The sequence below is a fragment of the Spermophilus citellus genome, assembly GCF_964194105.1.
Source record: "Spermophilus citellus genome assembly, chromosome: 2".
Taxonomy (NCBI): Eukaryota; Metazoa; Chordata; class Mammalia; order Rodentia; family Sciuridae; genus Spermophilus; species Spermophilus citellus.
The window spans coordinates 254,770,662-254,785,236 of record NC_138183.1 but is presented as its reverse complement, the minus strand read 5'-3'; the positions used below and the strand labels follow the sequence as shown (position 1 = coordinate 254,785,236).

General features: G+C 62.9%; 1 protein-coding gene across 3 annotated transcripts in view; it reads right to left on the bottom strand.

Annotated features, from left to right (window-relative positions):
• Nucleotides 1–14,575, bottom strand: part of NADSYN1 (NAD synthetase 1) — a 31,220-nt gene that overhangs the window by 10,497 nt on the left and 6,148 nt on the right. For 2 of the 3 annotated variants that reach the window (XR_014019588.1, XM_081273593.1), the window contains exons 6-15: nt 11,798–11,849; nt 10,868–10,956; nt 10,574–10,691; nt 9,828–9,959; nt 7,171–7,245; nt 5,814–5,938; nt 5,304–5,473; nt 4,244–4,412; nt 3,173–3,308; nt 1,671–1,777 (exon numbers count right to left, since the gene is read on the bottom strand). Coding sequence is in view for 2 of the 3 variants with exons in the window: in XM_081273593.1 (XP_081129719.1) it covers nt 1,671–1,777; nt 3,173–3,308; nt 4,244–4,412; nt 5,304–5,473; nt 5,814–5,938; nt 7,171–7,245; nt 9,828–9,959; nt 10,574–10,691; nt 10,868–10,956; nt 11,798–11,849 (1,173 nt within the window). In the remaining variant the exon portion in view is untranslated. Of the gene's footprint in view, nt 1–1,670; nt 1,778–3,172; nt 3,309–4,243; nt 4,413–4,781; nt 4,885–5,303; nt 5,474–5,813; nt 5,939–7,170; nt 7,246–9,827; nt 9,960–10,573; nt 10,692–10,867; nt 10,957–11,797; nt 11,850–14,575 lie in introns of all 3 variants that reach the window. The other variant, XM_081273594.1, reaches the window with a different exon arrangement.

Below are 14,575 nucleotides of genomic sequence, written 5' to 3'. Positions count from 1 at the left end.
GTGACATGGGAGCTGCTTCTGTGTTTTGTTCACAACACCAAGAAGACCCACGACAGGGAACCACAGTGCGCAGTGAGCACACACAGGCTGCGGAGCCAGAAGCACAGTCAGAGGCAGGAGGAACAATTAGAATTAATCGCCCTTTAAGCTCAGCACTACAGAAATGTCCACCTGCGTCTGCCCTGGAGAGTGCAGGAGAGAGGGCTGTCGGGAGTGAGAAGAAGGAGTGGGCAGCAGGTAAAAACAGGCCCGGCACACTGTGGCGGCACTGTGGGACCCTGTCATGGGACCCGACAGAGGAAGGTCTGCTCAGCGAGGGGCCCGTGTGCCCGGAGGAGGACGGAACAGCGGGAGCTGGACGGGGATGGGCGGCCCACAGACACCCTGAGTGCGCCACCTTGTCTTCCCGACATTCACCCAGGACCTGTGAGTCCAGAGTGTGCCCCGCCCTGGGACGACGCTTGATTCTTGGTAAAATGTTTAGTAACAAAAGAAAAAAGGAGGGCAGACAGCGTCGGGGGAGATGTCCAGCCACAAACTTCACAGACGGCCGCTCTCGTCCTCTCTGGGGCAGCACGGTGCTCCCAGGACACCCCAGCCGTCAGCCCCCCAGAAACAGTGCCCTCCAACACAGCACTGGGGCGACAGAGAGGCACGCACAGAACAGCACGAGGAGGGCAGGGTTACCAGACACAGGGGACATAAAATAGGATCCAAAAGCTTAAAAAGTAGGACTTAAAAGACATCTGCAGACTTGCAAGGGTGTAGAAAGACTTGACAGACTGTAGGTGAAGGGTGGGTGGGAAGGGGCGGGTGGAAGGGTATGTATGGGGGTGGGACCGGGGGACGGGGGGTGGGTGGACAGGGGGGTGGGTGGGTGGATTGGAGAATGAAGGATGAGCAGATGGATGGGTGAGTGGGTACTTGAGTGGGCAGGTGCTCAGATGGATGGACAAATGGATGCATGGATGGATGGATGGACGGCTGAGTGGTCAGATGTATGCACAGAATGGGAGACAGGTGGGTCCACTGATGGATGGACAGGTAGATGCAAGAACTGACAGATGGGTAGATGACAAAGTTCTTGAGATTTCTCAGCTGATTAGAGAAGAGCTGAGAGGCCTGGAGCTAACCTCAGGGAAGAGGGAACCGTGGCTGGGAAGACAGCTCAGCTCCCCCCGCTAAGCCTGAGACCAGCCTGGTTTACCTGGAAACGAGAGGGCGCCTCTGGACAATGTGAGGAAGGGACTAGTTTTCAGTCCACATAACAAATGAGCCATTCAGTTGGAGGTAAAAACTACAGGCAGAGAAGTGACATTGGTCACCGTTGAATATCTAGGAGCAGCAGGCCCCGGATCAGGGTGGGGCACAGCCCCAGTGAGCACTGTGGAGGGAGGAAACACGCTGGGGCAGGGCAGGCGGGCATGGGCCAGAGGGACAGCAACGTCCAGCCAATCTGCACCCTCCAGGGTCCTGACGTTCTGGGGACACCACATTGCTGTGGGCACCAGGCGTCCCCGAGCCATGGGGTAACACGGCTCCTCCCTGGGTGTTGTGTGGATATTGCGAGAACCAGCCGGGTGCTGGGGGAGGCTGCCTCTGGAGGCATGTCACCCTGAGATCAGGGATGCCCAGGAGCCCACCACTGCACGCCCGCCACACCACCATACCTCTCATCCACGTTGGCAGACCCGAGCACGAGAAGCCCTCCACGGGCGCCCCGGGACCAGAGGCTCAGCTGAGCGAACAGGTAGGCGAGGACCATCCTGATCCGAGCCTGGGCAACAGGAGGGAAGGAAGAATCACCCAGCAAAACCCGGGACAGGTGTGCTGCACCCTGACCCCATCCTGGCCCAGGTGCAGGTCCCCGGCAAGGCTCCAGGGGAAAGCTGGCTCGGGGCGTCCTCCTGCAGGGAAGGCCCCTGAGTCGTCCCGTCAGGCCAGCCTGCAGAGCTCTTAGGGGCCTGCTCTCCAAAGACGGAGGAGCCTGGGCCTCCTCATTCCTCACCACTGGCATTTCTGGAGGGGACAGGCCATCCACGCACAGGAGAGGGGACGGGGATATGACAGCCTGGAGCAGTGGCGCCTGGGGCCTCTTCTCCCTCCACTGATAAGCAGCACCCAACCCAAGGGCAGCGCCCAAGAGGCAGGAGCAGGGCTGCTCTGATTGCCCCGGCACAGCTCTGCGCACCCCAGGCCCTCGCGCTCCTGCTAGCCCTGCACACCCCGAGCCCTCGCGCCTCCTGCTCGCCCTGAGCCCCCATGCACTCCTGCTCACCCCTGAGCACCCCGAGCCCTCCTGCTTGCCCTGCGCACCCCAAGCCCTCGCGCCCCTGCTCACCCGAGCATCCCAAGCCCTTGTGCCTCCTGCTCGCCCTACACACCCAGAGCCCTCGTGCTCTTGCTTGCCCTGAACACCCTGAGCCCCCATGCACTCCTGCTCACCCCTGCGCACCCCGAGCCCTCGTGCCTCCTGTTTACCTGCGCACCCCAAGCCCTTGCACCTCCTGCTCGCCCCTGCACACCCCAAGCCCCTCACGCTCCTGTACTCTCCTGCTCTCCCCGAGCCCTCGCGCACCCCTAAGCAACCTTGAACACTCTCACACACAAGCCCATGCTCACACACTCCTGCACATACTTTTGCATTCCCGTACACAATCATGCCATGCTTGTGCTCACACAGTAACACACACATGCCCATGTTCACTCCCGGCACACCCTTAATTATGAGCATGCTTGTGCTCACACACTCCTGCACACTCACAAGCACCATGGAAAGCTCTCAAGCATGCACATGCCACCTATGCACACACACGCCTCCATGTGCTCACACATGCAGGCACAGAGACTCCTACTCTGGCACACACACTGCACACACATGTTCATGTGCTTGTGCGTACACTCCACGCACAGCTACACATACATATGCACACTCACACCCATGCACACACAACATATTCAGGCATATCTGTGCACATCTGTGCGTACACACACACTCTTATAACCCTGTGCCCTCTTAGATGAGCACATGCTCAGCCTGCAGCCACGTCCTCATGCCTGTGTGGTCAGTGTCTCCAGGGAGGCACAAGGCTACTGACCCCAGCACCAGCAGTCCCCAGGGCTCCCTGTGCCCCACTCCCCTCTAGGGACAACAGCCCAGAAGTGGAGTCACCTGCACATTCTGCAGGGCCAGGTTTTCCCTCCTGCTTCCTCCATGAACTGCAAATAGAGGACTTTTCCCCGTCACCAGGCGGAAGATGCCCAAGATGGCCTTCACAGCTGGGTCCATGTTGAGGCTGATGTGGTGGCTGGAAGGAGAAAGGACCCGCGTGGGTGGCAGTGCGCATACGCACACCTGTGAAAAACACATTCCACCGGCCCTGGCCACCGTGCGTGACCCAGGGTATCTGGTGCCTTCACAGCATCACGCCACGTCACTGTCATGCAGGGGCAGGGCTCTGGCACCTGGAAGCCCGACCCCGCCAGGGTCACTCCCGCTCCTCTCTGACTCTGGGCTCTGCCTGATGAGGACCTTTCACACAGGCAGAGCCACACGGAGGGAGGCCTTCGGCAGCTTTTGAATCTGGGTTCCTGGCTCTTATGACTTGAAGGCTCACACACATGTGGCCCGGGTCGACGTGGGCCCTTCGTGTGGCTGAGTGACACTCCCTTTCCCACCGCACTCTGCCTCTTCCCTGTCTCGGCGACCGTGGGAGCTGAGCCGTGGTCATTCCTGTTCCAGCCCCTGCTCAGGCCCTGCTCCTGTCTCCGTCACTACACCAGGGCTGGGACTGCGGGGGGGGGGGGGGGGGCAGCCTTCAGCGGAGCTGAGCAAATGGAGTGCGCGGCTCCTCCTTTCTCCCTCGGAGTCAGCTTAAGTGGGCCATTCTGAACGGCCACGCCTCGCCTTCCCCACCATCTCAAGGAGAGCTGCCCGAGGAGGAGGCAGTCAGGGCAGCCTGTGAGCAGGTGCCGGGGAAAGGGGCGGGAGCCAGGCCTTCCCTCGGCCACTCCTGTGCCCTGGTGCTCACAGGAGGTGAGGAGGCTGCCCTGGGCATGGAGGAGGGAAGGAGGCGGAGACGGGATGCTGTTGAGGACCAGGGAGGGCAGAGGACTGGCTCAAACCCAGGGCAGCTAGACCCCGTCAGCTCCTAGGCACACACTGAGGGACAGCGCAGCCACGGGTGTCCACAGCTGGCTCCTGACCACCGCTGCCTGCCTGTGCTCGCACCACCGAGTCTACCTTCCGATCTGCTGGGCCAGCTCTCTGGCCCTGCTGCAGGTCTCCTGGGAGGAGTTCTCGCTGGCCATGTAGCAGGTGGTCAGCAGGCGCCCACAGAGCTCCCGGGGGTCCTGGGGGATGTAGCTGTTCTGGTTCAAGATGGCCTGGACATCGGCCAGCACTTCCTGATCTGAAAACCACCAAGTCAGAAAGAGTAGAAGTCGCCGTGAATGTCCAGCCAATCCTGGGCTATCCCCGGGTACGTGGGCAGCCAATCCCAGGCTGTCCCCAGGGAACCTCAATGGAATCCCAAGACATCCCCGGGCACCTGCACAGTCCCCAAAACGTGTTCCCCCCACAGGGCCTCAGTGTCACGGACGGCAACGGGCTTAGTCACGATGACTCTGCAGTCAGAGCCACAGCAGCAACAAGCCCCAGGAAAAGACCCGAGTGTCCTGCTGTCCCTGGGCTCTGACTTCTGCACACGGCCACAAAGCCTCCTTCACCCACTATGCCACGACCGCCCACCCCGGAGCTCCCGGTCAAGGACATCACCTACTTCCGTCCCTCACAGCCTCGCAGACCTGGTAGCACATGGAGTAGACGAGGCAGGCAGTGGCCGCACTGTCCACGCCACCACTCAGGGGCAGGAGAAACCCGGCCTGAAACGGGCCAGCCGGGCACAGGGTAAGCCAAGTTCCCGAAACAGCAGTGCGCCCAAAGCGCAGCCCAGCCCTGGCCACCGACAGGCCTGACAGGCCTCAGAGGGCTCTGCCTGGCAGGAAAACGCCCACCACGTGCGGAAGGAGGGAAGGTGTTCGAGGCCTGAGCTGACTCTCCACAGGGCATCACAGACCAGCATGGCCACCAACTAGCACAACGTGGGCCTCGGAGCTCCAAACGCCCAGACAGTCCCGCCAGGCTCCCGTGGCCAAGCCAGCCGGGCCCACCTGGCGTACAGCCAGTGCAGACTGCTGCCCCAGGCAGCACCTTTAGCTGCATGCACAGCAAAGAATCCCGAGCCTGTCCCAGACTGACACAGGGCACCCAGCAGAACAAGCAGTGGACACGGGGCACCTACCTGGTGGCTTCGCCTCAAGAAATCCCAGAGCCAGCAGGCAGGCCCGAGGCTGCAGGGCAGTAAGAGCGCTGAGTCTGGGGCACCCGAGCAGCCCACCTGCGCGGGTTCCCCGGGGGAGATCTGCCCAGCAGGGCTGGCTCTCGCCAGGCCCCGGCCTCCGTTGCAAATACCTGGTGGGAATTAGGGCTTCTCAGGTCTGAAACAAGCCTGGGAGGCACGTGTCACTAGTGTCCCCTTTTGAAATGGGGACACCGAGACTCAGAGGGCGGCACCTCTGTGCCCAAGGATGCAGCTCAAGGACACTGCTGGCCCAGGAGAGGAGCTCAGGCCGTCCGGCCAGCATCCAGACCCTCGGCCCCAATGAGGCACAGAGTCCTGGAGCCCAGCGTCCACCCCAGGCTCTGAAGACCCACTGGGCGCACGCGGTGCCACCCCACCCCAGTGCAAATGGCGGCAGCTGCTGGGCGACGCGGCCACACGAGTGAGGGGGTCCCTGCCGGGGCTGCCCACCTTATCTCCTCCTCGGGCCTGTGGTATCTCCACTCCAGGGGCTCAGAGACGGGCTGCAGCAGGTCCTCGTGGCCCGAGAGGGCAAAGTCCACCTTCACTCTGGGATAGGGGCTCACCCTGCTGGCCTGTCGGCAGACATTCAGGACAAAGTGAGGTCCCCCATCAGGAAGCCGGGGAACAAAGACCAAGCCCTCGGGGAGACTGGGAGGGCTGGAACCCCAGCAGCAGGCGGTGGCCAGCGCTGGCCAGGGCCCGAGACATGGCAGCCGCTCCCTGCTGGTGGGAACAGAAATGGTGCAGGGCTCAGGAACAGCCTGGCAGTCCTGGGGCTACACAAGAGTCACTACACGAGCCCCCGGGGTCACTCCTGAGTATGTGACCCAAGGGGACAGATGTGAGTGTCCCAACACCTGCATGTGGACGCCAGGCAACACTGTTCCTAACGGACACAGGCTAGTGCCCCAAGTGCCCTCAGTGGTGGAGGGTGAGCACCAGGGTCCCTGCCAGGGTGGAGCAATATGCAGCCATGAAGAGGAGCGTGGCTCAAACATGTGCCCTGCCCAGGCGAGTGGAGCTCTGCTGGTGACGGCAGCAGGTGTGAGGCTACGCCTGGTCTGACCCCACCCTGTGATGTGTGCGGGGTAGCAGGTCCTTGCAGACAGAGGCTGGGGACGGGGCAGGGTGAACCCTCAGGGGACAGCTGCTGCCCGGGGTGCTGGAGATGCTCTAGCATCGACCCCACGTTATGTGACTCCAGGAATACAGGGAAACCCCACCGGGCTGGGCTGGGCGGGGGACAGGTGTGGGCACTGCCCCTCGTAAAGCGGTTTCTAAACAGTGGCTGTGCCCACGTTGAGCTGCACGCTTCTGGGCTGCCTGCAGAGTCGCCCAGTCGCAGTGACCACTGGTTGGTGGCCTGTGGGTGATGACATCTTAGGAATGTGGTGTTGGGTCCTTGGCCATAGGACTGGGGGGGCAGGGCGAGGGACCGTGCTCGCCTCCAGGAGTCCTGGACACGCTGGCTCACCCCGGACCTCACCCTGGCTGTGCTGCCTGCCGTCCTGCCTGCCCTGGCTGCTGCCATGTGGGGCCTTCTGGCTTCCCAGGCTGCTCCCATGTCTGTCCCCGTGTCACAGCCCCCAGGGGCCAACCCTCAGCCTCTGCTGCCCTGACTTCACCGTGCTGCCTGTGCCCAGGGCTCAGGCCAGCCCCCAGGTCCTTCGGCCCCTCCGCAGCCCCGAGCTCCCGCTGCATTTCCACACCCTGCACTGCCCCGCACAGCCGCAGTGAGCCCGGCCATCTCCCGGGCCCCTTCAGGACTGGGCAGGCACCCTGCAGGGGCTCGCTGGGTGCTCACCGCCAGGTTTCGGGAGGAGATCTCTGCCCTGTAGCTCCTGACGTCCTCCAGGTCCAGGGTGGCTGTCAGCACCTCCTGGGGAGATTCCAGAGAACCACGTTCCTTCCGTTTCTTTCCCCTGCACGTAACGTGCCTCGGTCACTGTGCTGTGTGGACGAGTCACATCTACAGAGAGCCTGGGACCTGTGACTCCTGGGGCCCAGGGACAGGGTGAAAAGCACCCTTGCCGACCTAGACCTTCCTGTTTCCAGCCTCTGCTTTCAGGCCCTGGCTAGTGATCCACCAGTCCCAGCATGAGACGCAACTCTGCCAGTAAGCACTGCGGGGACTTCCAGGAAAGCGCCTTTCTTACGCAAAAAACACTCTGAACGTGGCCAGGTGGAGATGAGATGGCTGGAGCTGCTGCTGCCATCCTATGCCCATGAGCAGAGGCAGCCTGAGAAGGAAACCCACACGGGAAGGTGCAGTGGGGCCGGCAGAGGTGGAGCCGGAGCCCTGGCCACCCATGCCTGGGCCCTGACCTGGTGAGCCTTGTCCAGGAGGTCACCTGCTCTGGCTCATTGTGGGGTGGTTTTAACTCACAGAGGTCATTCCTTTCTTTATGAACAGACACCACAGTCACATGGCATTCCTAGAATCTGTCACTTCAAACACACGTACGGGACAGCAAGAACAGCCTCTGGTCCCCACTGGGTGACGTGGGACACTGTGGTCACCTGGCTGGCCCCTGGCTCCCTCTACCTTGAGCAGTGGTCCCTACTCAAGCTGGAAGACACTCATCAAGAGGAAGCAAACCAGGGGTCCCCAAGCCCTGGTGCTCTCTGCTATCTGAAAGGACGGGGCTGGGGCTGGCCTGAGGCCCAGGGTCCATCCCCAGCACCACAGAGAAGACCGAAGCACAGGGAGGCTCAAGCCTCAGAGAGCCAGGGCCACATGGTGCCTTTTTCATGAAAGGTGACCCGTCCCACCAGAGCACCCAGGGAGCCGGACACCTGAGACCAGAACTGAGGGGTGAGGGCCTGGCAGGACGGACAGGCCAGCTGCCCGCAGTGAGGGCGCCGGGCGGCTCTGAGAAGCTGGCTCGTGGCCTGGAGACACGGAGGGCGGCCTGGAGGCCCAGCCTCTGCGTTCGGCCTGAGGACGGCTCTGCCACCCCCGCCCCCCCCCGCCCCCCCCCCCGTGCCGCAGGCCGGTCACTCTCTCCTGCCTGTCCCTGAAGCTGTAGACAAGGTCAGAGGTGGGAACTGTAGTAGCCGGGGGATTCCACTCGCTGGGAATCACCTCCTTGCTCAAGGCAGATGCCAAGGATTCGCCAGGGGCCAGGAACTGCAGGGCCTCCAAGGTGCCATCCAGGGGTGGGCTGCAAAGAAGCCTGTAGCTCAGACATGTGGACAGGGTCTTGGCCAGGCCACCTGACTGGCAGGCAGTGCCCAGCATTCCTACAGTAGGAGGACCTGAACCCCATCTTTCCACCTATGCTGTGGTTAACGCCAACTGACCAGGCCTCCAGGACGCTGTCGCTTGGAAAGCAGAACTCGGAGGACATGCCCAGAAGACCCCAAGGGTAGAGGAAGGTCCCCGGGCACCAAGCAGAGACTGCCAAAGCTGGCCCAAGTGCTCTGGGCAGGAAACCCCCCAAACACGAGGGATTCTTCTCAGGGTGACCTTCACAGGCTGCTGTGAGTTGCGTCCCCCTGAGAGCCCGAGGCGGCTACAGGAGGAGCCCGCTAGCTGCCCGGAGCACAGAGGAAGCATGGCAGCCTGAGCGCTGCTCACACCTCACGCCCGCCTGGGTGGTCCTGGGAGACTCCTCTCCCCAGCCCCGGCCTCCGCACACCAGCCTCTGTGTGCTGCTCCCACGGCACAGCTGCCCAAGGCAGTGCCAAAGACGCGAGGCGAGCCTGGACCCTCCACTGACCCTGCAGGAAAGGAACTGACATCCAATGTGACTCAACACATTGTCGTGGCCCCGCGAGGCTGTGGACCTTCTCTGAGCCGTGACCGGCTGCAGCGAGGTCCAGCTGCCCTCTCTGCATGCCCTCGGGGTGGTCAGGGCACTCGTGAGCACCCCGGGCACCTGGCCCTCACCACTGCCATCTGTGAGCTCAGAGAGCCCCTGCCCCACCAGAGGGATGGGTCTCCACTGCTCCCTGGAGCGCAGGGCACTGTGGGTGAGACCTCATGTTAACACGCACTGTCCTGGAAAACCGCGCACCTTAAAGGACCCCTCTGTCTGTTCCAGGGGACAATGTCCTCAGCCAGACTCAGGGCCCTTAGTCCCCAACATGGCACCGGGCTCGACGCCTGTCATCCCTAAGAAGAGGTTTCCGTCCACCTGCTGAGAGTCACTCCAAGGAGCCCCTCGCATCCTGCATGGCACAGCATCACCCAGCCCCACATCTCCACGGAGCCTGTCCAGCGCCTGCGGCTCACCGTTGGTTGAGCATGGCCTAGGTTCAACCCCTGTGGCCTGTGGCATGGCCCCCAGCCGGGCATGTGACTGGCAAGCTGTGCCCAGCTCACTCTTGGGTGCCCAGCCAGCAGCGCCCGGGCACAGTCCTCCCTCACCACCCACAGGTGGACCATTGGGACAGGTGCCCCCGAACCAGGCACCAACCCGGGAGGTGTGAGACCACCCTCTGCACCACGCTCATTACCACGTCGTCCAGCGAGAACTGGGAGCCCTGGGCGAAGATGTCCCCGTTCATGGCGATCAGGGCGCAGCCGTCGTAGTACAGCCGGTCGCCATCGCAGCCCTTCTGGTTGGCCAACAGGTAGATCCCGCCGTTCTGGAGAGGCAGAGGGGAACGGTCAGCGGTGGTCATCGCCCTCACCTCCGCAAGCCCCAAGGGGAGGCCTGGCCGTGCCAGACTCTCCCTGTCCCACTCATGTCACCCAGAGCTCCTCCCCACACAGCGCCTGTGGCAGGACGGCCCAGTGGCCGGGGTCCTCGTGGACCCCCCAGCCACGGGCTGCGGGCAGCAAGGCTTCTACTTCCCACAGCGAGGTGCACAGACTCCAGTGCTCGGCCTGGCAGAGCCCAGGTTCAAGCCCACGGCAAGAAACCTGTCGCAGGAGTGACAGGTGCCTCTGTCCCTTGCTGTGCTCAAGTGCCCACTACAGTGGCCGACACGGGGACGCTCCCTTGTGTATTCCCTGAAACCAAGGCTCCCACCAACCAGAGGTGTCGACAGAGCCTGATTCCCAGGGGACCATGAGGACTAGCAAGGCCACTCAAGGGAGCCCCGGACGACGGCAGCCTGTGCTCCCTGAGTACAGGCCGTAATCATGGCCCCAAATTCCCACTATGCCTGGCCCGGCCCTGCCCTAGGCGCCAAGGCTCCAGAAGGCTCTGGGCTAGGGCTGGCCTTGGCAGTCCACCAGCAGCCCCTCCCAAGCCTACCTTGGTGGTGGCCATGGTCACCAGGTCCACCCTGGCGTGGGCTTTGCGCAGGACATGGTGGCTGCCCGAGGCGTTGGTGATGATCTCCACGCCATCCAGGCCCATGTCCACGTGTGGGCTGTGGCAGAAGCACAGAAGACCAGCTGGGCTCCTTCAACTGCCCCTGGCAGCCCCTCCAGTTGCCCCTCAGTGACTCCGCACCCTGCAGCTGTGACCCCAGGACATCTGCAAACCCCAGGTCCTCCTGCTGGTCCACGTGAGGTCATGGACTGGATAGCAGAGGGCCCAGCTGACCTGTGTGGTGTCCAGAGCTCCTCGCAGATCTCGCTCCCAATGCAGGTGTCCTGGGTGGCCAGCACCGCGTCTCCAAATGGCACCGTCTCCTGCAGGTGGAGAGGGCAGACTCAGCGGTCCTCCTGTCTGGGCTGCGTACTGACCCCAGCACCACACGTCCCAGGAGACCTCTGCGAGGGCCAACACACTGAGCCAAGCCCACCCTGGGTCGTCCTCAGGACGAGGTCTGCCAGCCCAGGGCTCCTCCTCTGCCGATCCCTAAGGGTCTCGAGTCACCCCAGGCACAGCCACAGCCGTGGCTCAGGGGCAGGGCACTGCTCTGACTCACAGCCCTGAGCTCCGCTTCCACCCGCTGGACACTGTCACCAGCCAGTCTTTTCATCCCCTTCTCAAGGGGACTGCCCTGACCCCCTCCTGTCTCTGTCCTGGCTCCTCGGCCACCGCCTCTCGCCCAGGCCCAAAGCCACCAGGAGGAGCCTCTGGAGCCGAGCGCAGAACAGATTCCCCTTCACACCAGTCGCCTCAGGTGGGTGTCCAGCGGGGAAGCTGGCCGAAGACGGCCTCTGCCCTGCGACCACGGCAGCTCACCCACCCCTCCTCATCCAAGAGATGCAGCAGCAAGGGGACACCAGAGCCCCTTCCCTGGGGCCGCAGTGGAGATCTGACACAGTCCTCCCAGGGGTGAGCGTGCAGAGGCCAGGTCCTGCCTCGTGGAGGGAAGGAGAGCAGTGGTGGGGGTGGGGGTGGTGTGGGGAGAAGCGACTCCCAAGACCCCTCCGCTCTCGGCACCCAAGTCCCTCCTTGATTTGCCTCTAACGCCAGCCACGGAGCCTCCTGTGACTCTGTCCGTGAGCTCCTGCCCCACGCAGCCTGCCGTTAGCCGGCAGAGGTGAGTGTGGCTAGAAGGCGAGTGTCCAGGGCAGGACTCACCTGCTGAGTCAGGTCCTGCAGCATCCGAGGGAGGAAGTACTCCTCTGTGTGCCTAGAAGGGAACACTGCAGCTCTGAGGCCAGAAGGGACACGGACGGAGCACGGCCTCCAGCCTCGACAGACGCACACGGCCCCCAGCCCAGGTGGAGCACAGGCTCCCAGCCCAGGTGTCCCAGGTGTCCACAGAGCCCAGCAGCCCTCCACAGCACTGTGACTCCTGTCTAAGGTAAACAGGATAGCAAGGAGCAAAGTGGACGGCCACCTAGGCGCTCCTCCGGGGCAGCGGCTGTGCCTGTGGGCCTGAGCTTGGCAGCTCCATCCTGGGCACGTGGCTCTCTAGAGCAGCATTCCCAGCCACAGCCCATGACGGGAAGCTCCGGTGCCGTTAACCCACACGCTGACCATGCTGTCAGCTCCCGGGCAGTTAACCCGCACGCTGACCACGCAGTCAGCTCCTGTGCCGTTAACCCACACGCTGACCATGCCATCAGCTCCCATGCCATTAACCCGCACGCTGACCATGCCGTCAGCTCCTGTGCCGTTAACCCGCACGCTGACCCATGCCTTTGGTGAGATGGTGAATGACGCCGCACATCCACAGGATGGGCAGGGGCCAGGGCAGTGGGCCGGGAGGCCCAGAAGGGCACCAAAGGTGGTGGTGGACACACAGTTTACACCCTAGCCTCAGGTGGGCTCACGGGGTGCACCAGACAGACGTGCCATCCCATAACAAGCACTCCTGCCACACCTGCAGGTCCCGTGTTGGCCACGTGGCTGCACCAAAAGTCACCTCCCTTCCTTCTTGGTCCAAGCGGACACCCAGTGAGAACCTGGTCAGGAAGTGGACCTGCCCAGGGCCCTCCCTGCCCCCGCCCAGGGCCAGGGCCAGCTCCGTGGCCCCCTTTGCAGGTGGCTCTAGGCTTCCCGCCCTGCTTTAGGGGGCTGGAACATCACAGTCAAAAGTCACTGGTGATGCTGCCTCGGCTGGCCCGACGGCTCTGCTGGGGACGCCCTCCCTGCTGGGTGTGCTGTGGCACCCTCTGCTTGTCCTCCCAGAGGGCCTCCTGCTGAAGCCTTAGAGGGCACCTGAGCCAAGAAACCACTCCGGCCATGCTACGGTGAGTGTCCATGGCCCCGGGAGCCACAGGGCTCCTACGGTGCTGCAGTCATGGGACACTGAGGCTGGGAGTCCATCCCGGAGCATCAAGATGAGCCGCTGCTGAGCCCTCAGCAGGCGGGAGCAGGGCCTGGTGACTTCCCCGTGAGGCTCTGCGGTGGCACCTTGAACCTGACGCGCTCGGTGCTGAAGCAGCTGCGATGACCTGGCCGTTTCGCTGTCACCATCCGGCTGTTCCCAGAAGGCAAACCTCCTGCCTTTTCTAACTGCACCAAGATGCAAGCTCTGGATGCTCCAGCTCAGTGTCCCGGCCACCCCTGCCACAGGCAGAGCGAGATGGGCACGACTCTGGAGGGTGCCATGGGACAGCAGGGCACTCATGTGACAGAAGAGGAAAGGGAATGAGCTGTGCCTGCTCCCAGGACAGGTGGGTCCCAACAGCAGCCTCAGGACAGCGGGCAGAAGTCGGCCTGCAGACGGAGCCGGGCCAAAGAGCAGGAGAGGTGCCAGGGAACCCGCCGCACAGGAGAGTGTTAGGGATAAACAGCAGGAAGACCAACGGATGAAGAGACAGCGGGTCAGAGAGGGGAGAGACGGGGAGGCAGGCGGGGCGTGATGTGCTCAGGTCTGAGGTCCCCGAGGAAGAGGACAAAAGCAAAAGAACAAGACCCTGGAGAGCAGAAACCAAGCAGACCTCCCTGAAGTGACGGCATGGAGCCAGACACTCAGTCCCCATCGCAAAGGAGAGCTGTCCCTGGACCTCAAGGACTGTGACACCCCAGGACTCCTAGCAAACCGCCGGCCCCCACGATAGCAAACCCAGCTGACCGGAGCCTCCCTCTAGCATTCCTTATGCAGAAGGGCCAGCGCGTGGGGGCCTGGAGGTGGGCCCTCAGAGCAGGCCAACGCACATGCCCAGGGGAGCAGGTGCCCTGTTGGAGCTCAGGTGTGTGCCCTGGCACTGACCCACGGGTCCACCGGGGCCCTGGCTTGCTCTGGAACTTGGCAGTGGCAGAGCTGCTCCGCACACTCTGTGAGGGAGATCCTCCTGAGGCCACCCGGTACACTGAGCGCAAGGTGGATGGCCAGTGGCCACGGGAGCCCCTCACATGAGGTCAAGAAGCCAGTGACCACCCACGCGAGACCCCTCTCCAGCACCAGCAAGCCAATGGGCAGTCCTGGAGCAAGTCACAATCATGAAGAGAAGTTCTTTTTAACCTAGAGCTCTTTCCCAGGACCTGCCCAGCAGTGACAGGGACACTGTTCTAGAAATGTGGCCCCTGGATGTCGGTGTGAGTGTGGAAAGGAGGGGGATCGGCAGCCCCTGACCGGGAGATCAGGGTGACGAACAGAGCCAGCTGAGACGCACAGAACCCAGTAGGGCATCGGCAGCAAGGGACACTCGAAAGTCACACGCCTCTTACGCAAGATCACCAGCCACCGGAAACGCCATGTCAGTACCTCCGCCCACTGCGGGACACAGGGACCCTGTGACGACGAGAGGGACCGGGCTCCTCGAGGGGCGCGCTCACCCTCAGGGTCTGCAGGTCTGGGGCGCTCTGGCTGCCTCAGATGTAAGCCCCTACCCAAGGCCAGGGAGGTGGACAGCCACCGTCAGAGCACCAGATGGCCCTCCCCGGGAGGGAGAAGGATCATTCAGG